The sequence below is a fragment of the Ischnura elegans genome, chromosome X, assembly GCF_921293095.1.
Source record: "Ischnura elegans chromosome X, ioIscEleg1.1, whole genome shotgun sequence".
NCBI classification, from domain to species: domain Eukaryota; kingdom Metazoa; phylum Arthropoda; class Insecta; order Odonata; family Coenagrionidae; genus Ischnura; species Ischnura elegans.
Genome location: NC_060259.1, coordinates 11631934 through 11659744, shown reverse-complemented (window position 1 = coordinate 11659744; position 27811 = coordinate 11631934). Strand labels below are relative to the sequence as shown.

Sequence of the window (27811 nt, the reverse complement as noted above, 5' to 3'; positions counted from 1 at the left end):
TACTAATATGCAATGAAAATGTGGAAGTTATATGGATTATGAATTTGGTACTTAGATTCAACGAAAAAAGGATGTCTTTGGCATTCAATACCATTTCTACATAGGGAGTCCTCCAGCCCCTTTCAACCACTGAAAAAAATGCATAAAGATGACAATGATGAAACAAATATACTTCTGAAGACAGTTGATCTAATTAGAAATGGAACAGGAAACTCGATCAAATCTAAGAAACCAATGAATTATATGAATGAATGAGTGGTTTCAAGTCTGTTGCCACATGAAAAAAAGGTCCTTCTGCAGTTGCGCACGGTAGCCGGCCGCACTGTTTTAACGATGACTTCCTTTACGAGCCTCTCCGAGCTGGCGGCTCAATCCTGGGCACTTGGAGATGCATGATCGCATCCGAGTTGACCACGGAGAACTGCAATAACACAGGAGGGAGGCCGACAGCAGCAGCGCGGCATGTGTTCAGACACAGAGACCTGGCCGGAACGAAACGAAACTGACTCAGCCCACCGCTCCGGTGCGGATTCAAGAGTCGGGAAGGAACTCAAGACGGGAGGTTTGCATTGGGGTGAATCGAATAGGGTGTCCCTGTACTTGCTCATGCAGTGGAAGGAGCAGTTGGGTTTCGAGGTAGAAGGATGAGGACTTGGGCTGGTTGTTTGTGGAGAGACCGTAGGGGGGGATTGAGATAGAAGTGGTAGTCGCGTCAGCTCATAACCAATAATCCATGAAAGCAGGATCTATACCATAATTAAATGAAATCACTCTTAATAGAAAAAGTACTTACTATTTCCTTTATATTCCTCAACTCTGACTCCTAAAAAAACTCGTAACTACCACACAACAAGGTTCAAGTCAGCATTTAAAACGCTTTATTTATTAATTTATTAAAAAGTACAAATCAGTCTTTTGAATACATAGGAAGGAGAGTTTCCCAACATAATTTGAACAATAAAGATATGAAGATTAAAAGAGAGTCTAAATTTTCAAGTTTCAACAGACACTACATTTAAGTACCAAAAATATACCAGTTGTAAAAATAGATAACAATATTAATTACGAAATGAAATAAAAAGGCCTTTCACAAATAAAATTGGAACAATGAAATCTTCTATGCATTTCTTATGCAACATTTAATAATGTTTTATCATTCAATTTCACCTATCAGATCTAACATTTGACCCACAACTGGATCCTTGATTCACCATGAAATGTTGAATAATCGCTTATAAGCTAGGTGTCTGCCATAATTGCATTGGAAAAACATTCTCTATTTTCTACCATGGGCTTTTTAACTCCAAGTTGTTCCATGCTCTGCTGGGAGTAAAGCTGTCGACAATATGTCAGCAAAAAATATATGCCACTGCTTACACAACAGATCATAGTTTAAAAAACAGCACACTCCCGATTATCCAGGCAAATGATGGCGAGGAGCAGCACAGACAATTGGGAAACACGAATAATCCAAACGCTCACTCTAATTTCTTGTAATTGTCATAACTTACGTAAATCAAACAATTGATTATTATTTACACACTTTTTCTGTTATTTTAGATTGCTTTCTGAAATCATTAAGAGCTTTCCTTTCCCGATCGTGATCTTTTTAGCATCAATAACATTATTGTACTCTTATTCCTACTGCTCTTTGTAATACCTGGTTTCCAAAAACCACGTATCCATGGCTGTGAGATCACAGATTCAGAAAAGTGGTTTGTGCGAATGCTCGAAACCACTGTGCAATGCCCAGGATGCAACTGCTGCGAGTCACGGATCCGTGATCGCACACAGCAATTCTTGGAAAAAAGGAGCCCGGAACTCCCGTGAAGACAACGGGCATGCAAACACGCCATCGCGCAGCAGCGGTTATAAATTCTAATGGATAAAATAATCCCAGTGTAGCATTGCATTAAAATGCAAATATCATATCCTGGTGCTTTTGCACCGGATTTTATTTTTTATAGAAATCGTGGAAAACATCAAAGGAGCGTGAACTCATGCACAGATAATCCACAAACTGGATAAACCACAGACGGATAACCGGGAGTCTGACGTATATGAATAAGGTAAAAATAGAATGGTTCAATGCAATGGGAAATCAATGATTGTACTGCATTTTCCTTAGCACAATAAAATAAATAAAAAAATAAAAATTGCTTCCTTTATGGATTTCCATTGATAGCAATTGCCACATGTACTTCCACGATCCCATGATACCCCCATGATTACTCAGCATTGTTTAAGTAGGACAGACACCCTGTATAACACACATTAGAGTTTTACACATAATTCTCCACACGACTTTATGGGAAAATATTTGCACTGACCAGTAAAGAATTTGCAAACCCTAGGTCCTGTATCACTCATGGATTTAACATGCAAATATTTTTATCAAAGCACCACCTAGGACAAGGCAAGATGACTAATCCAGGTAGCTATTGATTAAGGGGCAACGCCAACTATTTCACTTTCAAATATGACCCGCAAAGTACCCTTTGGCCACAAAAAGAGCTCATGAACAATGGTGGCCTAAGTTTGTCATTTAGGCCTATCTATTATAGCAACACCAGCATAGCTACGCCCAATACTCATTTGAGTTGGCAGCATGGTCCACACATTGACTTTTGGATTATAGTACTCAACAGATCCTAAGCTTGTTGAGCCATTGTCTCCCCCAACCACGTAAAGCATATTGTTTAGTGAAACAACACCTAAAAATAAAGAGCAAAAACAAATTATTGGCCTCATCAAAATCACCACTGCATTCCACGTGTATTTACTCAGAATTTCACAATTTAATGAGTAAGCATTATGCACATGTCAGGCAAACTAGTTTAAAGCTTAGCATCAAATGACATTTCTGGTGAGACACTAGCCTAAAGTAAATATTTATTAAAATGCATAAATTAACTGAGAGCTGTAGCATAGCCTTAGTTTCAAAGAACACACAATCCAATATAATTATGGCCCTCACTGGAAGAGACTCGCATTGCACAGAGCCGATAACGTAGGTTTGTAACAAAGCTAAGGCATTAGGCAAAGCTAACATTACAAGTGCAAAGCACACACCTAATTAAGCAACACCCAATTTAAAGCTATTTATGACTAATACCTAAGCGCAAATACTTATCATGTTACACCATTGTTAACATGCATAAAAGTTTTTCAACTACTTCATCCACTTATCATGATAATATCACCCATTTAGAGTAACAACTATGCCACAGTGAATACAATGATACTTTACCTCAACAGCATCATTGACAAAAACTAATTAAGAACAATAGTTCAACTGTAATGCATCACCAAAGTTGGTCATTGATGGCAATACACTTCTACACTACTTCGTTAAAAGTCTTCAACATCAGATAGTCTCATCCTAGGGAGTTAATCTTAAACCCTGCTCGGAGAGTGAACTGTGTTCCTTTTTTACCAGGCTACGCAAGAAAGAGTATGCTGATATAGATGATATAATGGGAAATGTAATTAAAGAATGTGGGTCTACTACTAACTTTGACTAGTACCAAGTACTAAGACCTTTACTCTCATTAATAAACCAGTCCCTGGTAGAAAGCATACATCCAGATTCCTTGAAGATATCCAAGGTTGTCCCAGTATACAAGAATAAAGGTGATAGAAATAATCTACAAAATTACAGGCCAGTATCTGTAGCACCAAAGTTTGGCAAATTATTTGAGTACATATTCCGCAAAAGGCTCATTGACTATCTTGATAGACAAAACATATTATCACTTCACCAATACGATTTTTAGCAAGGAAAATCAACTGAATTGGCTTTATTTAATGCAAATGACAATGTTATAAAGGAGATAAATAATAAAAATAAGGTAATGGGAATATTTTTTATTTAAGCAAAGCCTATGATGCTGTAGATCACGTCATATTACAGTGAGTCATCGTTCTAAGCCACTGTTTAATGTCATTTCGCGATAACGTCACGAAAATTTTGAGATCGTCATTCGTTTATCGCACCTTCGCTTCGCGATAACGTTAAGTCTTTTAGTAAATTTAAGTAAATTTTGCACGAGAAAAAAGGCGAAGTAGCAGGCGTTGCAGGTTGTTCGATTCGTGGGCGGTAATACAGACAGTCTATACAAAGTGTAAAACGGTGTGTATATTGTTAATTGCGAATACGGTTTTAGCAAATTTTAGCATCAGAGACATTTTCACGAAAATGTCCAAGAGAACAATGTTCACAATAATTTTGGTTCCTGCTACGGCGACGATGTTTCAGCAATGATGATGCCCAGGCGACGCCCGCCCGCCTCTATTCGCAATTAAAACCATCTCTTCAATTTCATAATCCCAGTTTGCACACCCTCGTTCATTTCCGCCATTTTGATTTCACTCCTGACCGGTCTGAAAAGAAATTCTCGTAGCGAACATAGGGCCTATGGACCTGTGCTCCTGAGCACCATCTGTCCTGTCTGGTAGCGGAAGTAGCATTCATTGGACCGCACCCCATAGCGAAGCTGGAAATGCGGGAAGATACAAAAATGGAGAAGGATTTATGTCACTGCTGCTATTGTCGTCGATGAAGACAGGAACTCGTATTTATGCCATAGTTTGGCATTCCCATCGTAAAAAATGCCTCAGATATGATATGCTAAAATTTTTTCGCATAGGAATTATGAGGTCTAGGAGCCGATTTTCACTTTTTACATTGTTTTTTATGGGATATTGTGCTTCGATTAACGTCATTTTGTTTATCGTCATATTTTTCAGGAACGGTAAGTGACGTTAAACGAGGACTCACTGTACTTACAAAATGTGAATCAATACGTATTAGGGGTATTCCATTAAAATGGCTTCAAACACATCTTCATGAAAGAAAAGAAAGAGATGAAAGATGGTACTATCTACTTTTCCTCTATGTTAGAGGTTAAAAAAGGTATACCACAGCGGTCTGTGTTGGATCCTTTGCTTTTTTTGATATTCATCAATGATTTACCAAATGACATTGGAACTTCCAATAATAAGTGTATTATGTATGCAGATGATGTAACCATTTTATCAATAAGTAAAAATGTGAAGGTGTTAATTGATGCCAGTAAACATATAATGAATGAATGAAGGCAACAAGTTCCTCCTCCCTCATTGAGAATGGTGGGTCACCCCACTGAAACATCTGTGAAAAACACTTTGTGAGTTTCCATAACAGCTTCCATCCATATGAGACAAGGAGAAGAAATGACATAGGTACATGTCAATCTATCTAACATATCTCTAGCATCTAAATGGCCTGAGTCCATGAGCAAGAAGTTGTATAACAAATTACCATTATTAATTAAAGCCATTTAAAATATAGATAGTTTTAACATTTTTAAAAAGATAGTTTCACAATACTTACTAGATAGGTGTTTTTATAATGTAAAAGAATATCTTTACAACAAATGATGACATTTCCTTTGTGAATATGTTCTCTTCTCACATGCCCTATACACTTGCATTTGTACCTCGATGTATTGTGTCCTCTGGGCAAATAAAAAATATTGTTATTATTATCAACTCACCAGCATTTCTTCTGCAAACAGCCATATCAGCCACTGGAGACCAAGTATTTGTCTTTGGATCATAAGCTTCCACGCTTTTCCTGACATCAGGGCCATCATGACCACCAACAGCATATAAAATCCCATCTAAGACACCAATTCCTGTAAAATAATTATGATATTCCCTTCTTCAAAGACAATAAAATATCATTGCAAAGTACTATTGTCAAGAGTATAATATTTTGTGATGCAAGGTAATACACATTTACTTGACATCCATCACCAATGCAATAACTTGTAACTCCTACCATGCAATAGCTGATCATGTACTTTTTTCTTGCACACAGTGAATCAAAAACTCTGGTTGAATAATATTTGACAACAGCAATATGTAGGAGAATAAAATGCCTCAAACTCAAGACAAGGTATCAGACTATACAACTGAATATCACTTCACTCAAGGAGGTTGAAATATGGGCTAAAATCCTATGGAATTCCACATTAAACTTACAAAATATTATCTCCCATGTTAAATGAGACATTGGATGCTCAACTGGTGCCTCTAGCCTAGATGTCAGGAAGTACCACATTTATGAGAGAAAATATGAAAATATCTGCTGTGATGCAAAAATCTAATAACTCATTTTTACAAAATATGCAATCATACGTTTTTAATTTAAGTCTCAAAACAGTAGAAACTATGCCTGGGGAACTGTGTCTTTAACATTTACCATTGTAAAACCTTCCCCTTCTCCCCCACCCACACTCATCACTTACAAGGAACATTCACTAAATGCCTCCCATACATTTCGTACAAATTTGGTATGATGGTAGAATACTATCACTAATGAACAAGTGCAAAATTTCCCAATCATTTGTGCCCCAGGAGCCTTGTAATTAACTTTCCAAGTTCAGAGGACACAACCCATTTGTGAGAGATTGTATATTATGAAAGTTATAAATTATTGAATGATAGCATGCCAAAAAGGCGAAGTCATTTAAATCTCATCCGGCCGCTGGGATGGGATTAAATTAAATGCCCGCCGCACTTGAGGGGTGTGGCCAAGGCTGTCTGCCTTTTATGTGGACTTTCCAGAGCTGTTCAATGACACCTTGGCCGTACAGCCAAAAGTTTCAGAGTGTGTTTTAATACATTTTGTTTGTTTCCTTAACAGCATTGTCCCTCAGCCTCTTCCCCTGCTTCCCCTCCATGGCATTCACACAAAATGCTTTGAGATGAAGTCACTTAACCATAATACGTAGACGTACATGAAAGTGGTTTTATTTTTTGCTAAAATTGATTTTAAAACTATGTGATTTCAGTGTTATAGAAAGTCTTGGCAGTGTCACTATAATGTCACATTCTTTGAAAATTTCTAATTGACTTGCTTTTATGTATGTATTATTATTTCACTTGATTAATTGTCTTCGTGAGGAACACTAGAGCAAAAATTGACCATATAGTACTAAAATTTGTTTTCAGTTTCATTGTATTAGTTTCGACCAATAATGCAATATTCAAGTGCTTCCTGCTTCTTTTTCCTTATAATCAGGATGCATTCTTGGCAGACAGCAAATCCCCACTACCCTTCAATTACATCATTCAAGAGCATTTCCCAAATTTTTTTACTATCAAGTTTCTCTACACTAATGCCAGCATTTAAAAATGCTTCAGTAGGAGCGACAACAAACTCCTCTTCCTCCTCCACCATTTTCTTTGACTGAGTAACTGTCTTTTCAAATGATAGCCGTCGTTTTGTGGGTCCCCTTTCTTTCCCACGTTTATGTGTATCGCTACTGATGTGCTTTAACAAAGGGTCATGTCTTACAGACTCAAGTCTTTTATTGCAAAATTTACAAGGTAATAATTTCTCTTTAACATAAAATCCTTCTGCGCTGAATTCACTTACTCTGGTATGAACGGTAACACTAGGTTTTCGGCATTTTAAAATTTCTTTCCTTTGTTTGATATTTAAATCCGTAGCCATGATAAAAAACAGTCCAAACATGAATCACAACCAATTATGACAGTATTCTAACCAAGTGCTGGTAGCTCTGCTCAGCACTTATGCGTCCTGGGCGCATGAGCTTATATTTCCGCTCTTTCGCATCCACATTAAATTTTTTTCAGCACTTTATTGAGTCAGAATATCTAATTCTTCCGGAGAGAAAGATTCATTCTGATATTTCCAAGAATTTCAGGATGGATAAATGTGAAACGAAGAGAGAGGCCATTATTAATTTCACAGCAAATTCCAGCATAGACATCACTACAGTGAGCGATATTACGCGAATGCAATATGCATGAGACAAAACAAGCCAATTGACATTGGAATCATAAGGAGATAGATCAAATGAACGTCAGCAGCGTTAAACAATGAAGGCTTAGGCTTTAATAGATTATGACTCATTAGAAGTGATTTTTTCGCTAATTCACCTCAAATTTACAAATAAGGCGAAATTTCGTTTTTTTACTGATTTCACCTTATTTTGTGTTATTGTGTATTATTCTGTGATATCCCATCTTGCAAATTTCATGGATCTCTAATGACACGAAATGTATTGAAACTGGTCGAGAGCTATTATTGGAAAATTAACAGCAACTTTTAATTTATCAATTGATGATCATTATAAATAGTTAGCTTGAAGAATCAAAAGATTGGTTTAACAGTGCTCTTAACTCTATTCTCCCATAAGTGAATCTTTTAACACTGATGTAATTCTGCTTTACATCCTTTATTACTTGCTCCATTTCTCTAGCCTGATGCCTCACCTTGCCATTCTTCCCTTCCAATTGTCCTCAATGACTGTCTTTTTCACACAATTACATCTCATGACATGGGGCACATAACCACTGTGAGATAGATTACCAGTAAAAATAAATTGTTGAAAAATGCATCGATTACATGAAAAGATTACCAAAAAAGTAATGAAAATTAATTTCATTAAATTTACTTTGACAATGTAATTACTTATAAAACCAAACTATTAGTAAGAATTTTATGGTAAAAATAAAGAACTCTAATCATTAAAGCGGACACTTGGTCTCACCTACCACAACACCTAACTTTCTTTGTCCCCATTAATAATTATTCGTCCACAATAACAATGACATACATTTTCCTGAAATAGCACAAGTACATATTTGATAAAATAATCACACTAACCAGCTCCACTCCGACAAGTCGACATATCTGCAACCCTGGTCCATATCTGAGTTTCAGGATTATACCTTATGACTGAGCTGAGGCATTGGCGAGAAGCTCCATCATACCCACCAACCTACAAAAACATAGAAAGCAAAAGAAGTAACAGCAGGAAGACAAAACAAGCAATAAAAATAAACCTCATTTGATGAGGCTCGACTACTTAATGGTCTAAATACAAAAATGCAAGATACAAGCAAATTAAAAGAAAGCATAAAATCCACCCAGGTTCCATCAAACTCGTACTTATGACATTTTCAAAACTAAGTTTTATCATCAAAACTTTCTCCAAAAAAATCCAAACCATTGGAGAAAAAGAATGAACTCACAGCATATAGAAGACCATTCAGCACGCCAACACCAACACTACTTCTCCTAGTAGGCATTGGAGGAATCATAGTCCACTCTTTAGTTCGGGGATCATAAACTTCAGCTGAATTTAATCCTGAAGTTCCATCAAACCCTCCAACCTATGAAAGCAAACAATTTTATTTCTGACTGGATGCACAAAATAGTTTAGATGGAACAGTACTCTACTTTTTTATGAGATATAAAACATAAACCGGCATCAATGGCCCAGCGTTATGTCACACCTGGCGAGCAGATGCAAACAACCTTCATCAAAATCAAGAGGAGGAGTAACCTTTCTGGAGTCACCCACAGAAGGAAAAACAATCCTCTCTTTTGCTCCTCTTATGTTTTCCTGACGTTTTTACCTCTTTCACTTTAAACTCTAAAGGCTAGTTAGCACAGCTTATAAAGGTGTAACTTTGTTTTCGAGTCATTTCTTGATTTTACAGTTTTTTCCTGATGTTGCATAGGATAATCACTCGTTTAAATAGTAAAGTTATCTCAATTTGACTTAATATTTTGCATAGTTCCTCAAAGAATTACTCATTTCTATCGTCAAGTTTAATCAACTGGATAAAAACACAGAGAAAGAGTGAAATCAAAGCAAGCTAGGCTAACATGAAAAGAGTTATTTTAAAATTTGGAGCCCATGAGTGGACCTCATTCTAATGATTCTAATGATATTGAAGTCTAATAATTAGAGAGGTTTGCAATATAGGGAGGGCCTGGAAGCGAACTACAACTTTATAATGCAAAGGGGTTTTCATAAAGGTTTTCTATTTACTACATACATACGTCAAGGTTCACTTTACAGGGGTTTCACTACAGTGAGGAAAGTAAAGTGTTCCAGCCAATTTGAGTGAATGACACCACAGCTTCTGAGCTTCGATGGCTCACTCCCTATCATCAATCAAACATCCGAGGACTGAGGAGTCACATGCCATGCGAAGTGTTGAGGGCTCCATTTTAACCCTTTTCCTGCCAGCCCATTTCAGGTGGCATGTACAAAGGCTGCCCAGGCTATTTTCCGGAATTTGCAACATTTCAGATTTTAAAAATTTTAGCTATTTAATTTTACTTAATACATACGTCTAGATTTTTTCCCAATTCTTATGATATATTTATATCTTCTAACCATAGATAGATTATGGGGGTTTACTTAAATTACAGTCGTTGAAAAGGCCAAAATCATGAAAAAAAAGTTGAAGAAGTCGGGCCGATAAATCAGCCCCTGGCAGTTTTCGCTCAACCAGCGAGGGCCGATATAACGGCCCCTGGCAGTAAAAGGGATAAGATCCAGAACAAGCTGTGATGTACCCAGGAAGAAGTGTGTCACAGTTTCTGAAGTTATGCATGAGATATTGGGTCAACGGTGGAGGAACAGGGATCACCCACATACAACCCACAGGAGCACTCCAGTGTCTCTGGTGTAACACCTATCCTATAAATATTCGCTTGAATTCAGTTACCAATATCTCCAATATCTCAATATCATGAGATTCCTTTACATAAGAATCATACCACTTCCATGAAAAAGGCTCCGGGAAAATAATGTTTTAAATTACAGACGCTATCTGCAACAGAGGAATTTGCATCCATTTTGTCTCTTACACTCATTCACAAAAGTAATTCACAAAAAAATGGTAAGGAAATAATTAAGCTTATTAATATGGGCTCAGGATGGAAAGATTGCCATTTATTTATCACTTCTGAGCCCACTGATTCCTACAAGAATACATACATTGGAAGCTAGGTTTAATGAGTTCTCATAATTCCCAGAAAATCTCTCCCTTTATCAGGCACTCACTATATCCGCAAGTGAAGGATGAAGACCCTCAATTCCTATATTTACCATTTTTATTTCATATTGCTGTTATTTCACCGAGAAATAAGAACTGTGCTTGCATTAAATTGCTATTTGTATATCATTTTGAAAATGAATTATCGCAACACTTTGGCGCTCCATTTTAAAAACCACGCATTCATGGCTGTGTGCCACACAATGTGAAGCAACGTGCTCATGGATCTGGTATCATCCACCATTGGCATGATGCATCAAATCGCAAAGGCAGAAGGCAAAAACCGCATTCCAGACACCACACTAAAGAGTCACATTGCACAAACTTGCAAGAGATTGAACAGACTTGCAGAGGGACACGGTTCCACTTGCATGCGACAAAGTTGCATAACTTGGAAGCAATAAACACAGTTCTCATGAAGGCAAGTAACTCAAGATCGTTAGTTATACGTGAAAATCACATATGATATAAATGTGACATAGGCGTGATGACAGGACTTTAATGATATTTAAACCATAAATTTGCCTTTTCGATGGCAAAATTCGTAAATTTAGTGCCAAGCGCTATTAAAATGCTCTGCCAACACTTGCCACTTATTGACCTTGGGTGCGGGAAAGCTATATTGCTGTCACCAGCCCATTTTCACTCCCTTCCGCCGCAAACTTGTTAAAGGCACGAAATCTGAGTGTTCACCAACCTATTCAATTGTTGTCGGCAAACAGAAACGCTTCCATTTGATCAAGGGAATGGTGTTTTTTTTAAATTATGACCTTGACTGCTGTTATTAAAACAGTACCAAAGATCGTTAGTGATCTATATTAATGGATAATGACATTTTGTGTTTTGCCTTCTCAAAATTTGCATTTGACATTGAATCGAATTCCTTCATGGCATCATCTTGTAGATATTGCATAGTCATTTTAAAAAATCTGCTCCTTAGGCCGGGCCTCGAGGCCGGACCTCATTGTTTTCCCATCCGGCCGCCGTCCGGCCGACAATCTGCCTCAAGATATCGCCAAACACAGTCAGTTCTGCCTTCAGTCCGGGATTGTACAGTCCAGGCCTTGAGGCCAAACTGAACGAGTATGGTGGGGCTGAGGCTCCGGCCAAACTGCACAGTTCCGGCCTCAAGGTCGGGCCTTGAGGCCGGGACGGAAAGTGTGTGGTAGGCCTAAGCAGAGGGTTTTGAACTGATTTTTAACACTTTTCACAATCGAAAAATCTTCAATTTTCAAAGAATCTTCTGTAAGGCTTACTATGTATGACTTACTATGTACATATACTGCAAGAAAACACATATGTTAGATGCCAGACTTCTCCCCAGCTCTGGCCTGGCTCTGATCAATCCAGATTGCAGCCTTTGAGCCCTCAAACCAATGCTCTCAATCCACAAAGGCCAGCCCAGCACGCAGACTCAGCCTTCTCACCACACCAAGCTATGCTGCCTGAATGTTGCACATCTTTTGTTAAGACTCCATACCCACAACCTGGGTAGTCACTCAGTTGATTTGTGCCAAGTGATTTCATCGGTGCAGTTATGTGCATTGCATTTGTGATGCTCAGGCGTTTAGTGAAAGGCAAACTAAACATCATACACTTTTTCTGGAGTCATATTTCCGCCATCACCACTAAAATGGGTGAACCCCGTTTACTTTCAAGTGAACTAGTTATGCACCACTCTGAAGTGATGTAACTCGTAATACCAAGCGCATACCGCAGCAGGGACTTCTTGGGTTCGCAGTATCCAGTTTCTTTTACATATTAATCATAGGCCTTTTGGCGGTACACTGACAATCATTTATTATAATGTGATTCCTTCTATATCCATATTCATTAAAATGATCTTTCCCTGTGGTTATCTTCTTGATTCAAAAAAACAATCATGGAGAGCATAATCGAAGCGACACTACCAATTCCTTCAACTTGCAAAGAAATCAAGTTGAATAAGCATTTACAATGTCTTTCTGTGCAAATTGCAAATAAATGCTTAAATTCAGATTATAAAATTCTTTGTGAGGCTATAGCTCAAAAAGCAAACACACAAACTGTGTCACAAATATTTGGCACACTAATAAATAGATAATACTTCGAGATATGCCAATCTGAAGGTTGTTTCTGACAAATATGTGGCATAAAAATATAATTGAAGTGAGCGCCACTGTACAAAGTTCAGGGCTCCAATGTATTTCCAGAATTCAAATCAACTTTTCACCTTCTGAAGCACACTACTACAATGCTGGTTCTGCAAAAAGAATCAAGGAATCGAAGACCCTCATTGACCCATCACAAATTATCACATTAATGAAGGATATGGATTATGCTTACACCTCATCATGTGATAAATAATAAATAATAACTTAACAAATGCTTACATATGCAGCTACTTAGAGCCATTAATGATGAAGCCAACAACAAAAAATGTACGTGAAGAACAGAACAAATAACTATTCCTTTACCAGAATTCTAAAGGCTAGCCATATGAACTGAACATGAGATGAACTTACAGCATATATACAGCCATTCAACTCAGCCACACCGACCGTTGACCGACGAGCCCTCATGCTTTGTGAAGCCACCCATTTGTCATCGGCAGCATCATACCTGTCCACAGATCGTACTCGAAGAGTACCATTAAATCCACCCACTGCATACACTTGTCCATCAAGTACAGAAACCCCAGCCCTAGTGACCAAGTGAAGTTGGGTTATGAAGGGAACAAAAATATTTTCATACAAGAGCACTGCTTTACTGAGAGGAATATGAAAGAAAAACATGCATTCACATGATACCACAAGTGTGCCACCACATAATGTGATACCATAGGTTTAAGAATCTAAAAATAGTGACAAAATTAATCTTTGCATGCAAAACTAGCTCCTTCCTGCACATACATAGGAGTTCAAAATTTATTTCAAATTATAATTTCAGGAGAAGATTATTAATAAAAGTTACTTTGATGCATAAATCCTATGGCTCATTAATTATAAATTATAGGATAATAGTACATATTTCATACAGATGGTTGGGGAATTTTCATTACAGAAAAAATCCTTTGTAGCATTTTTTAAGGGCCCGAAAAAGCAAGCCAAAAAGCCAAAACATGGGAAAAAGTAAAGCCTACATTACTGTCTGCATACTCTTAGCTGATTATAGTGTCTTCAACTTAAATTCCCCCCCACCTATTCTCTTAAGTCCATTCACCTCATTGAATATCCATCAGTTTTTTCCCCTGATACTTGATATCAAATGAAATACTTGATAACGAATGAAAAATATTTTTAATGCCATTTTTTTATTTAAATCAGGACTGGATCAGCTTGGGATTTGAAACAGAGGATGAAGGGTGGATAGACACCTGGCATCGGCATTGTCCTACTCTAAACGAATGGCATCAAGGGGAAAGGTGCCAGTCAGCCGATTCCTGCCAAGAGGGAGACTAAATGAAAGAGGAACCTCAGCAAGGATGAGGAGACAGAGAAAAGGAACATGTAAAAGCTTGACAATAAAGACCAACAACTACATATTCCTTAAAAACAGCTATTGAGTTTTCCTCCCAAATCCCTGCTATTCCTCAATAAAAGCTGTCCTAACCAAAGGCAGAGAAGTAACTTTTGACAAGACCTGAAAAAACTTAGTGCAGTAAGAGGGCATAAAATCCTGAAGAATTCTGCAAAACAGGATTCTACTGTAGCTAACAAGGGGAATACACAACCATCGGGTGGCCAATCAAGCTCAAATTTTCCAATTTGGTAGATCATGGCTAAAAATTCAATATGCTGAAGCGAGATGACATGCCTCTCGTAAAATTTTGAGAAAAAAGCAATTAAAGATCGCAAGAAATGAGGTTATGATGTACAAGCTGTATTGAATGGAGAGTATTTTATGATGGCCATAGCCCAGTGGTAAAGGCAGTTAACTATGGTAGAGATGATGGCTAATTTGATCCTTGCCCCCAGCACTTTTTAAAATTTGTCACGGATTTTATTGTTTTAACTTCTAAAGATTTTTTCTTACCTTTGTTACTGCAATGAAAATATTTTAATGCCATTTTTTAAATATTCAAATCAGGACTGGATCAGCTTGGGATTTGAAACAGAGGATGAAGGGTAGATAGAAACCTGGCAATAGCATTAGCCAACTCCTAACCAATGGTGCCAAGGGGACCACAGTTTAACGTCCCATCCAACGGACGGTGTACTGTACCATCGGTGTATTCCACATTACACGCAGGGATTGAATTTCTGAATGCTCTGAAATTCACAACAGAGATTAGGGTGTGGAAGGCCAGTGCACTACTACACTTTGTTTTGCCTGTCTCTATGATGACCACCATCCTGAAACTTGCAAATAAAGAATTAACTGGAGTGTTTAGGTAGTGCACTGGCCTTACATATCCTAATCTTGGTTATTTTAGCCCTTGCTTAATTTCCAACCATGTTCAGTACTTATTAATATTTTAAAAAATGGCTAAAAATTTCCATCAAGGTAACGAAGATAAGAAAACAATCATTAAAAATTTTAACATTAAAATCCTTGAAAAATAAATAAAAAAGGTTCTGCAAGAAGGATCGAACATGCTTACATTACTACAGTAGTCGACTTCCATAACCACTGAGCTATCACTGCCATAGCCACAATATTATTCAATACAGATTATATTTCGTAACTTCATTTTTTATGATCTTTAATTGCTTTTTTCTCAAAATTTTATGAGAGGTACATCATCTTGCTTTGTCATATTGAATTTATAGCCATGATCTACCAAATCCAAAAATTTTGAGCTCAATTGGCCATTTGAAAGTTGCGTATTCCGCTTTTAAGTGAAGTGTGGCTAAGCAAACAAAATTCTAATATGGGTCAATCAAATAGCCAAAAGCTGGAGGAGACCAAGTAGCCAACCACCAGTTAAACAGTAAATTTAAAAAAACAGAAGTCCCACAGAAAATTATCCAAGAACCTTAAACTATATTCACAGAACCATAGGTTTAACCCTTCAAAAAGAGACCACTTTTCCCAATGGTGGCAGCCCATGCATGTAGAGCCAAGAGCAAAAGAAAACCAGGATACGGTAAGGTTATTACAGTACATTCCCGATTATCCTAATGGCTAATGATGGGGAGAGACGGCACAAATAATCAGAAAACACGGATAACCCAAACTTTAACTTTAATGTCTTGCAATGTTCATAATTTACGTAAAACAAACAATATATATACCATATATTTATGCAGTTATTCTGTTATTTTAGAGTGCTTCCCGGACGCATTGAGAGCTTTCTTCACCAGTTTGTGACCTTTTTAGCAGCGTTAACATGCTTGTACTTGCTTTAATAATGCTCCATGTAAGGCCTGGTTTTGAAAACCACACTTCCGTGGCTGTGTGATCACGGATACAGAAAAGTGGTTTGCACGGATGCTTCAAAACCACTGCTCGACGTTGGAAACTACACTGTCAGGCACCACACCACGTAGTCGCGTCTTGCACAAGTCGCCCAACTTGCAACTGCTGCGGGACGTGTATCTGTGATCACGGAGCGCAGTCACGCACTGTGAGGCTTGGAAAACGGGAACATGATGCTCCCATGAATGCAGCTAGCACGCGACTGCTTCCGATTTACGAAGGGGAATCTAACAGAAATAATAAGCCTGGTATATCCTAGCATTAATGCAGTAATTCTGATGATTTTGCGTCCGATTTTTTTTTTAAGATCGCGGAAAATTTTGAGCGAGAGTGAAAATCATGCACAGACAATCTGCAACGCTGATATAATGCAGCCGGATAACCAGGATTCTGCTGCGTGTCAGTCAGTAAAACTAACAGACCAGTAGCAGTTCTGCAAAAGAAGGACTTTGCACTCAGGTGTGCCTCTTTTGGAATAAAACATATATACCGTGAGTCCTCGTTCTACGTCACCCCGTTTAACGTCATTTCGTGATAAAGTCACGAAAATTTTGAGACCGTCATTCGTTTATCGCACCTTCGCTTCGCAATAACGTCAAGGCTTTTAAATTTCGCGCGAGAAAAAAACGCGAAGCGGCGGGCGTTGCAGGTTGTTACTTTGTGGGCGGTAATACAGTCAGTCTAAACGAAGTGTAAAACGGTGTGTTTAGTGTTAATTGCGATTACGGTTTTAGCAAAATTTTTGCAAAATGAATTCTTAGGTGCGCAAGGTTTTACTTGACATAATGGTTTTCAGGAACTTAAAAAGTGATTTCAAGGAATTTTTCCGTGTAGAACTCGGGAGTTTTTGTCGTCACTTTTTTCGCCGTGTTCCCAACAATTTTGGTTCCTGTAACTGCGACGATGTTTCAGCGATGATGATGCCCAGGCGACCACCATAGCGAAGCCGAAAAGCAAATGCGGGAAGATACAAAAATGGAGAAGGATTTACGTCACTGCTGCTATTGTCGTCGATGAAGACAGGAACTCGTATTTATGCCATAGCTTGGCATTCCCAACGTAAAAAATGCCCCAGATATGATACGCTAAAATTTTTTCGCGTAGGAATTGTGAGGCCTAGGAGCCGATATTCACTTTTTACATTGTTTCTTATGGGATATTATGTTTCGATTAAAGTCATTTCGTTTATCGTCACATTTTTTAGGAACGGTAAGTGACGTTAAACGAGGACTCACTGTAATTGGCTATGGGAGCCTTCTAGTTTTATGTGATCACATTTTTGGCTGTTTCCCACCCCTTCCCTACTATTCGGTCAAAAAAACAAAGCATAAGACCCCACCCCCACTCGATCATGAAAGATTGTTTATATTTGCATTATAGAATTAAAGCCCTATATATTAACTGCTATTTTTGAAGTGCTTATTATACAATGTCAATAGACTTTGTAAAAAGTGTATGACTTAAATATTTTAATGAAAATAAAATTATTTTAAGAGAATCTTAAGAAATTATTATTATTATGCATAAGGCTATCAGGGCTTTCTATAGAGAGTAAAAAATTTATTTGAGGAAAAAAACCAACCACACAAGCTATTAGACCACTATGTATCCCTTCCTCCACTTCAGAGTAAAATCTTGTCTTAAACAAGCAATGCCACGACACCTCTCTATGACATCCTACGACACACTTGGTAGCAATTTTAAGCAAACCACAAGGAGAAAGTGCTTTTTGAGCATGCCCTATGAACAGGAAGAGGTCAGTTGACTTTTGTAAGCCATGAAGAACACAAATGCCGGAAATGAGCTGTGGTCTCCATATAGATTAATAAAAATTCTTGGGTCCACTGACAATTTTCTCAGTTCACGAAAAATACCCTAGATAAGTATAGGTTAATCTTGATTACCTGGCTCCCAACCATCCAGTTTGCAGATTAGTTGCACTATTTCCTCTTCAACATAAAGAATTTTGAACGATATAATGAAGGCAGCAATAATGACTCTTATTTAAAGTATCTTAATAAAATGCATCTGAAAATGTATGAATGTAAGTGAATATGTATATCTTATCAGTGTAAGTAAGATGTCAAATCTTTGGTTGAATTGATAATTATATCACAACATGAAGGAAGTATTTTGCTGCCCCAAAGAAAAACAAATGAAAAAAGAGCCACATTGACTATTGTTTTTGACAACTGAATTGAGAAAATTTAGTGTGCTCTTTGCATAGCACACTACATAAGCAAAACAATTGTCATTTGTATGTTAAAACAAAAACAGTATATGTAAAACAAACACTGTAGTTTAAAAACAAACCATTACATTAAATTCCTTCATTTTCGTCAGTTTTACCTGAACATTTTTATTTTTTAAAGTTTCACCACCGAAATTACGCTTATTTAAGTGGTTTAATTAAATTCACAGAGCTTGGCTGCCTCCATGTTCATCCTGTTACAGCTAGTCAACTAAATTGTCGTTTTCTTCTGCAAAATATTTCATTATGTGGCTTGAGGAACCTAGATGTGGTGATTTCGCATTGCCAGGGAAGACTGTTAAAAATTCTGGCAAAGGAAGACAAGAATTTACTACGAATTTGGAAATATAAATTGATAATTGTTTAAATAATATATGTATACAATTAAAGGAGGTACAGGCGGTCCCTGACTTTCGCACACAATGTGTTCCTGAAAATGTGTACGAAAGTCGAACCATTGAGTTCCATACTAATTAGGGATTACGTTCCAAAACAGCGAAATATACATACTAAAACCTTATTTTCTGCGCACATTTTATATTAATTAACCAATGTTTAATAATAAATTAACAAAATTCCTCAAATTGAATAATGTCTTTCAAAAATACACTGAAAATGTAAATAAAAGTAAATAAAAGAAGAATTCCATTGCGTGTACCAATTGATACTTCCTCTCGGTGTTTAAGTTGACATTCCACTTATAACATCCATTATAAATAAAAAAACATATCAAGAAGCATAACAAAATGCAATTGCTGAACCCTCCTGCTTGATAAATTTAAATTTTTACGCCTCGTTTTCCTTCGCAGGTGACACTCTTCAGGTGACGGTGGGTGACAGATCTTCATAGCGTATCTCACACAGATATCACACTGTGGTATCTCGTCATCGCGTATATTTAGCAAATTATTCAAAAAAGACAAAAGACGTACTGAATTCGGATATTTCGTGCAATATCATTGCTGATTGTTTAAATGTCGTACATGAATTAAACAGCACTCAAACAGAAAATCACCATTAGAAAGAAGCACTTTTAATTTAATTTTAATTTCATCGAGAGCTGCATGATGGTGTCCAGTCAACTTTTTTGAAAAATCTCTCCAATGAAGGCTAAACTACAGCTTTCTTCTTCTCTTGATAAATTAGCCGATAGCAAGATGTCTCTCTCAAAAAATCACCTTGATTAAAGTCAACACTGCGATCATGTATGTTCGTATTATCCACATATACTACTATATGAAACAGTTTAATGTTGGGATGCAAAGTATATATCGCAGGAATTTCAAAGAATTAAAGACAAACGTACGAATGCCAAGTAAAAGGTGTCAATTTGGAATGTACAATAGTGTGAATTGTACGAAAGTATAGTGTATGAAAGTTGAGGACCGCCTCTATGTTTTTTTTTATCCCTGTCCATCGGCTAATGGTTTATCTGCTCTTATGTGACACATTACCTACCTCACCAAGTACAGTGTTGCCAATACAATCATATTTATTACATTTGTGGTTATCAATGTTTTCTGATTATCACAATTTACACAGTTTCATTTACTTATACAAAAAAATCAAAGAAAATTCTTGCCTTTCATAAAGCCACCACCGCAAGCTGACAACCATTGGCCAAAAATTTATTCATGGTCTACGTATCGGCCAGAAAAATGTACGAAGAGGTAAAGTGGGGGTGAAGTGCATTTGAGAGGACATTCATTTCATGAGAAGGCATGGGAGACTTTTTTTTTCAAAAATATTCTCGTAGGTTTCCAACACCTTGACCCCCTTCCCCAGCTAACTAAAGACTGGTACAACAAGCATCTGCACAGTATTTAAAATGCAACACTTGTTATTCTACAATTCACATTTTTAAATTTTTATTTACTCCCCAGATTTGCAAAATCTTAATGGCAAAGATTGGGAATCAGTGGATTGCTCAGCCCTCACCACACTGAAGAAATTTTAGGATCGCAATTAAAAACCACCCTGAGAGATAAATTCTACGGACCGCGTCTAGCGGATGGACCCAATGCACTCCTTTCACCTTATATTTCGACCGGTACATAATATCATTCATAAAGTAAATACAACATCACAAATAAAAAGAACAAAAAAATTAGTAAGGCAATTATGATGCAAGAATAATAGCATATATGCAAGAGAGGTAAGAATTCTGTTGCACCAATGAGTAGATCGCCAAACCAGGAAAACATTCATTCTTGGAAGAGAATATTTATGGTTCTTTTGAAAGCTATTCATGCTCATGGTGATGCAGTCAACCTAGAGAACTCTCTATGATCAGATAAATTATAGCCTTCTATAAAACTTCAACTATACCTTTAAAGTTGACACAATTTACTCAGCCTATTAGAGAATCTAAAAATGAGCAATATTTATTAAATTCAACAAGAGCAAACAGTCACTACCTGCAACGTCTGGAGGGCATTTCAGCAACTCTATACCATCTCTCCTCTTTAAAATCATAACATTCCACACTTCTGATGGCCTTGGGAGCCTGACCACCAATCACTAGCATTATCTGTAAAGAAAAGGTCACATTACTTCCCCTGAAAATGAATGACAAATGGACTCTTAAAAAAATAATATATTTTCCTACCTTAGGTAATCCACTTGGTTTACGTGGATGAGTATTGCGAATTTCAAAAGGTATCTCTTTGTCACCTTTCGCTTTTAATAACTGGTAAGCTAATGCTTCAATCAAGAAGTTCTTGCCTGAAAATTTAAAAAATAAAAAATATAATACAAAACTGTTGAACAAAAATTCAAAAAAGACATCCTTCAAAGTAACTGAGCTTTCAACACTAGAAAAGAATTTTTCCACTTGCCATAACTCGGCACAATATAAATCTGTTGAAAGTAGAATGCACTGAAATTGTCACAATGGGTTCGCAACTTTTTAGGGCTAGTTTCCAGGAGCCAAACATGCATGATATGCAGTGGCAAGATTGCGGGTCTTGGATAGTAGTTTGCAAGGATTCATCCATATATATTAAGTTGGTAGCATGTCAGTCTGCCTGTGTTGAAGGTAAACTTCATGGCCCCCTGATTCGCATCTCTGATGGCGAGTGTCGAGATTGGCAGGAAGTGAATTTGTGAGTCACAGTGGTCCACTAGCATTGAATGCAAAAATAAAATGCAGTCTGCCGATGGAAGATAGAGCAACGCTTGGGCAACAGATGGTCACCACATCACAGCTGCAGGAAGGCAATCTATGGCTGGAGTCAAAGTGGTCCAGTGGCATTGAAGGCAAGCAAAAAATTTTCGCCCATAGGTGCACTTTGTGAGACGAGTAAATTTGTGCTCGCATGACACAATGCCTACTTTAGAAAATACATCACATAGTGGGTATTTGACACAGAATTTCTGCATACACATTTTAGAATAGGTCCCAGTGCTGTAGCTCAACATTGCGTTAAGTTGCGGGCAAAAAATGTGCAAAAACAGCCTACCCACAAAGCAAAGTAACAAAAGGTATCCCAGTGAGGTCAACCTGGGTGCAGAGCACGCACGTAGGCACTGCTAGTCATACTACTTTGGTAAATAACTGCATTGTTAGATGCAGTGCTACTCAGTCCCATGGCACACAAATTGATCAGGAGGCAAATGGTGCGTGACATTGATCCGTGATCACTCAAAGCATGATCATCCACAATTTCTGAGGCAATGATCCAGGTTTTAAGGGGACATTGGACCTTCTTCCCCAATGCCGCAAACAAATAATGTATGACAAACTATCACCACCACCTTGACATAGTACTTATCAGTCAGCACTCGGCCTCTGCAATCTCGTGACAGCCCAGATGGTGTTGGACTGCCACACCGTGCCAGATGGTCTGGCATGTGGCTTCATATATTCTGCTCATGTGGGATAATTTTGCATTTTTCACAGATTGTCTTTAAAATATTGCATGTCTGCTGAGCAGGAATTCATTTCAAGATTCCTTGAGGCACGGGCAGTGCGGTTGTCTCTTATGTGAATCTTTGCATGAGTAATGATTCATGAAATTAAAGATACAAACCACATGCCTGTGCTAAATTTCCACTACTACCACCGAAACAAGTCTAAGAATGAATGAATGCTATATCAATGAATCACTCAGTGCTTTGAATGGTAAAGTATATGCAAAGGTGAGAGAGCTTAAACAGAATAGTAAACTTCATTATTTATGGATAAGAGGGGGGGATAATATTTGCAAGGGAATGTGATGGGAGTGAGCGACTCCTTTTATGCACCGAAGGCGATCTTCATGCCCTTCGATTACATGAAATTGAAGGTTCAAAATGTCGAGTGCCCGCACACAATAATGTTGATATTTTATTTATTTATTTTCAACTTCTCTATAAACAGGACATAAGAGGTCTTTTACAACCGAGGAATTAACAAAGTACAACACAAACATCAATGCCCTGGATAGGGACCACCTACCCAGGCAGGATTTGAACCTGCAACCTACGGTTTGGCATGCAAGGACTTTATCCCACTGCCAATAAGGCCGGCAAAACACTCTGCCGTTACCAGCTCATATTGACGAGTTTCGTAAACACTTTGATTGTGGTGATTATTATGAGACAGCAATTTCTGAATCGTGGTTGAAACCATCTGTGCCCACTGAATATGTAAATTTGGATAATTATATATTGTTATGAAACAACAGGTGGTGGAGGTGTGTGTGCGTGTGTGTGCATATAAAAGAGAATCTCAAAGGAAAGATACTGTCCTATGTCAATGAAAACTTCAAGCCTGATTTTGTTTGTTGAAATAACATGTCCCCTAAAAAAGATTCTACTCAGTGTTGTATACAGATGTCCTAAGGTTGGTGGTCACTTATACGTGGTGACTTTTATACAGGAGAAATTTTGGAATGGTGGTACTAAATTTTCACAGAGAAGACAATTTTCAAAAAAAGTAGGCTCATTAACAGCAGTTTTCATGAAATTCATTTTACCACCTATAGACAAGATTGAAGAAATGAGATGCCAGAGGAAAGTCATCCAAATTAACCCGATAATTAGGGAGCAAAATTTCACTAATGCATCAATAAGGCTTCACACCCTGTGGACTCTGGTTCAAGTCCCAGCAGTGGCAGAAACTTTTGAGAGATGGCCGTATCCCTGCTTGAGTGTAGTGTGGAAGGAACTTCGAGTGCAACACACTGTACTGCAGATGGGATGTTAAGCCCTCGTCTCCTAGGAGCCTATTGTTACAACCTGGCTAATGCCAACACAGGGTTTCTATCCTACCATCCTTACCTCATGGAGCAAATGACCCCAGTTTTCAGTTACCTCCATCCAAATACCATACCATAGATAATACGGAGTAACCTGGGATATCCCGTAATTAAGACTTTTTCGGTGTTTAGATCACTTTTTTTAAGTGAGCAATTTAAATAACTGTGCAACTGCCGTCGGTGATGAATGAACAAAAACAGATTAAGAGTCAGGAAAAATCTCCCCTCTTTACAATGATTAATCATAAAAACAGAATTTTCCCATGAAATTTTTGAAATAGTACATTGAATCTACCAGGTATAGCTTCTCTGTCGGCATTCTTCTGTGAATTCAGTGCTAGGACCTTCAACTCACAATCAGCGTGATTTGTCTACATGGAATATTTTGCTTTCCAATTTATGATAACAACAACTGACACTTTTTTATTTTGGTCTAATTGTGCTAAGCCATTTCTGAGTCAAAAGGAACTGCCTTATCTTTCACATCTTGAATTTGACTTTTATGACTAAGTGACAACTGACAATACAAGTTATCCTCCACGGGCATTTACAGTAACTCCTGTTCTGTTAAAAATAAATGCTTGCCACCTGGCAGAGCTAAGCTATTAGCTTTACAAGGTTCAACCATGTTTCATTTAAACCCACTGAGATACAAGTTAGGTCAGTTTTGATCAGCTCGCTGCGTAAGTAACTTTGCCCCGGCTCCATTCGTCCCGCAGACATGGGGTTAGCTCACAGAATGAGCAGTTTTTACATCGTGTTGAATCACCATCAACTTACATCCATACTATATATACAATTACCGTAAATGTCTGAATATAGTCCCCCTTTTTTTCCAAAAATGCCTGTGGTAAAAGTAAAGGGGGGGACAATATTCAAACGCATTTTTTTTTAATTTTTCCCGAACCTGAAGCCTCAAAATTAGGGGGGGACTATATTCAGATGGGGACTATATTCGGAGAAATACGGTACCTTTTTTCAATGACCATGGAGGCCAAAATTTTGGTACGAGAGGATTTTCAACAGCTCACTTGAGCATTATTTCCCTGAGGCAATGGAAAACAAAATGTTGACAAAATTCCAGAAAATCTTCCATTAGAGATAGATATTCCATAGTTCATAATTCCAGATTAACGATCATCTAATACAATTACAATTAATATCTCATAAACTCCAGCGCTCTTTATTAAAACTTCTTATTCTTCAATGGCATATCTATGTAATAAGCACACAGTACTCCCACTTGTGTGACTGAAATCGGTGCACGTCATATGAGTGAAAAGTTTCATAACAGAGGTTGGAATACATGGGTTTACATGGGGTCATTCACTGGACCAAAAAAATCTGTGTACAAGTGAGGTCATCGTATAACTGAGGCTTATAGCGGAAGTTCTACTATAATTTATTAAATGGTTTCAGGTTAATATATGAGTATAAAATTTGCTCACTTGGTTTTTGAATTATTTGTGTACAGAGACAATAAAGATTGCCAGTCTCAGGATACGACACCATAAGTGCTATGAGAAATGACCCACATGGATCAACCCCATAAGCAAACATAAGTCATGCCCATTTAACTTAACAATGGGTATCACTTGTGATGATAACTTACATCTGAGATCTGCATTTAATAAAGGCTCCATGCTGACCCTTTGCACTAGATATGTATAGGATAAGAGAGGTAAACGAACATGTTCAATCAGCTCAGCTAAATGATGACGACGATTTTCATCATGAAATACCCATGCCATCACACACTCAAACACCTGAAATATTTAAAAAAAAATGCTTAGCAATGAAGATAAGCCATACTTGTTAATCAAAAACAAGTAAGGTCAATGCATGATTACAGTTTCTTCTGATGGTATCACTAGTCGGTCACTTGATACAAGCTTTAAAACTTGAGATGCGGGCAATGCCAAAAACTCTTCACATTCCACAACTTGCCTGGAATAGAATGATTTACCATTAGAAGTATTCCTTACTTGAATTGATAGATTCAATATGTATTCCTTACTTGACAAAATAGTACATAAAAATATACACACTGAAAGTGACGCTCTATATAACTTTCTGAGCGATTGAGAAGGTCTGAACAACTGTGCAGATCAGCAAATGCCCTTATTCCAAGACAGTTGGTAGGGTGCAGTTGTGTCTGAAGAAAATCACAGCAAGCGTCCCGGACATCTGTTAATTGCAAAAGGTTTGCAGCAGGCAACAAGATCTGTTTGAAGATTAATGAGACAGTATCCTCAGTTCAAGGATTCAAATCAGACCCTAAGTCCAACCACAACTGGTAGCATTTTCAGGATGTGTTCCACCCTATATGAGCAATACTTCACTACATAAAATTTTCTAAAATCTTTTAATACCTGCACGTTCTCCTCAGTGACATTAATTTCTGAAGAATAGATGTACTCCACCAATAAAGCGAGAGCTTGAGAATCGAACTCTTTTAACAAAATCCTGTCCCTTTTGCTTTCTTCAAAACTGGTAAACATGGCAAAAAAGTAGGGACTGCAAGCTGCCAATACCATTTTATGAGCAGGCACCTCCAAGTTCCCAGCAACCAGCGTGACATCACATAACAACTTTTGCCTACAAGGAACAAGCATCTCTCTTACCGCGGTATTATTGTGGCAAACAACTACTTAGTATTCGAATGAATAGAAAAATTGGCACAAATACTCTATTTTTGTACTTACTTACGCATGGTCAGCATCACCTCAAAAGCCTTGACAGTATGACGGCTATTACTGTAAATTGGTCTTTCTTTCTTGTCATTTTGATTAGATTGCTTTTGCGAGCTTTCATCCAAAGAGTTTTGACTGTCACACCGCAACATAAGGTTAGTACTGAAAAGATAGGTAGACATTGGGGATTATAAAACCATTTCCATGTCCACGCCAATGTAAGAAACATGCATACTGAAACAGGTGTCATGAGCAAACACAGAATCATGAGGAAATGACATACTTTCTTGCGGCAAACAAAAAACTTAAGAAATCATTAGTGAGAAAAAACGGTCGAGGTAAACAACAAAACGAATTGTCATTTAAGAACCCTCCTCGGTCTGACAGACATATACGGCAAGGAAAATGTTTTCCAAGGGCCAAACCATGCTGGACTCAACGATGCCAGAATACTTCATTACCCATTTATTCGAAATATAATACATTTTAAACGCCATTCTCTAATTACCTGGCAGTGTTTCTTACGACGAAAATGTTATACAGTCATAACAAATGATACGCATACCCGTAGAAGTGGCTCATTCACGATTCCAACAATTCAACGTTTGCGGTGGTTCATGTGATCACAGTCACCGTCAAATATTAATGATTAAGTACTTCAAAAAAAAGTGGTCACAAAAACTCAATCACTCAGATCCACCGAACTGGCAGCTATGTCGAACTCCAACTCTCAGCCCACACCACACCAAATGAGAGGCCAATGGACCAATGGCTGACAGTCGAGTGATTGTCGCGCGAAAATACGTAATAGCTTTAACCGCTGCGACGAGATCATCTGAACGAAAACATTTATTATAGAGCACACAGCGGCAAAATTTGGCTCGAGTGGCTTGAGAAAAAGTCCTTAAATGGAAATGTTAAAAATATATCCTGAAGGGGAAACGATGAAAGGATTAGTATTTTTTAATAATAGCTTGATTGTTTTTTTTTGATCACAGCAATGAAAATGTAAAAATCATCATCCTTAACGCTGATGTTCGAACGAAGAATCTGGAAAGTATACTATAATCAGCACCAAGAGAAACTTCTGAAATATAGACCATACATGGCTGAACTGCAGGTATGAAAAACCTTAAATGTATCAAAATTAAGTATGGCTTTGGCACAGGGTCACCATCGGTGGTGCCTTCTTCAAAGCACATATTCCTTTATGTTGGCATCCTTGATGGAGCACAAGGATCTATCTATATCCAGCGCCATGAGCATCAATTAATTGCCATGGGAATCAAGGAACCTGGATAGCTTAGCGGTCTGCACGGTAACCCAGAAATGCAAAGTTCCGTGATTGGATTCCT

General features: G+C 37.7%; 1 protein-coding gene across 2 annotated transcripts; it reads right to left on the bottom strand.

Annotated features, from left to right (window-relative positions):
• Nucleotides 1-32: 32 nt before the first annotated feature.
• On the bottom strand, nucleotides 33-27216 carry LOC124170682 (ring canal kelch homolog). Of its 2 annotated transcripts, none has more exons than XM_046549583.1 (13): nucleotides 26965-27216; nucleotides 26469-26618; nucleotides 26136-26361; nucleotides 25812-25987; nucleotides 25614-25710; nucleotides 25376-25529; nucleotides 21132-21247; nucleotides 20941-21053; nucleotides 13377-13554; nucleotides 9052-9192; nucleotides 8684-8798; nucleotides 5538-5678; nucleotides 33-482 (listed from the first exon to the last, which is right to left on the bottom strand). In XM_046549583.1, the coding sequence occupies exons 2-13, from the start codon at nucleotides 26606-26608 to the stop codon at nucleotides 469-471; spliced, it is 1611 nt and encodes a 536-aa protein (XP_046405539.1). In that variant the 5' UTR covers nucleotides 26609-26618; nucleotides 26965-27216; the 3' UTR covers nucleotides 33-468. The 2 variants fall into 2 exon arrangements, with proteins under 2 accessions (XP_046405539.1, XP_046405538.1); XM_046549582.1 differs by lacking the exon at nucleotides 33-482 and adding an exon at nucleotides 862-2714 and having other exon boundaries at nucleotides 26965-27215.
• Between the last annotated feature and the right edge of the window lie 595 nt (nucleotides 27217-27811).

What these genes read in the sequence shown, in the direction of transcription:
- LOC124170682 (XM_046549582.1), bottom strand. Translation starts at nt 26,608, where the DNA reads ATGTTGCGGTGTGACAGTCAAAACTCTTTGGATGAAAGCTCGCAAAAG. An exon ending in GTGATGCTGACCATGCGTAA is followed by an intron (nt 26,362 to 26,468) that starts GTAAGTACAAAA and finishes TGTTCCTTGTAG; the next exon opens with GCAAAAGTTGTTATGTGATG. An exon ending in AACCAAGTGGATTACCTAAG is followed by an intron (nt 21,054 to 21,131) that starts GTAGGAAAATAT and finishes TTTTCTTTACAG; the next exon opens with ATAATGCTAGTGATTGGTGG.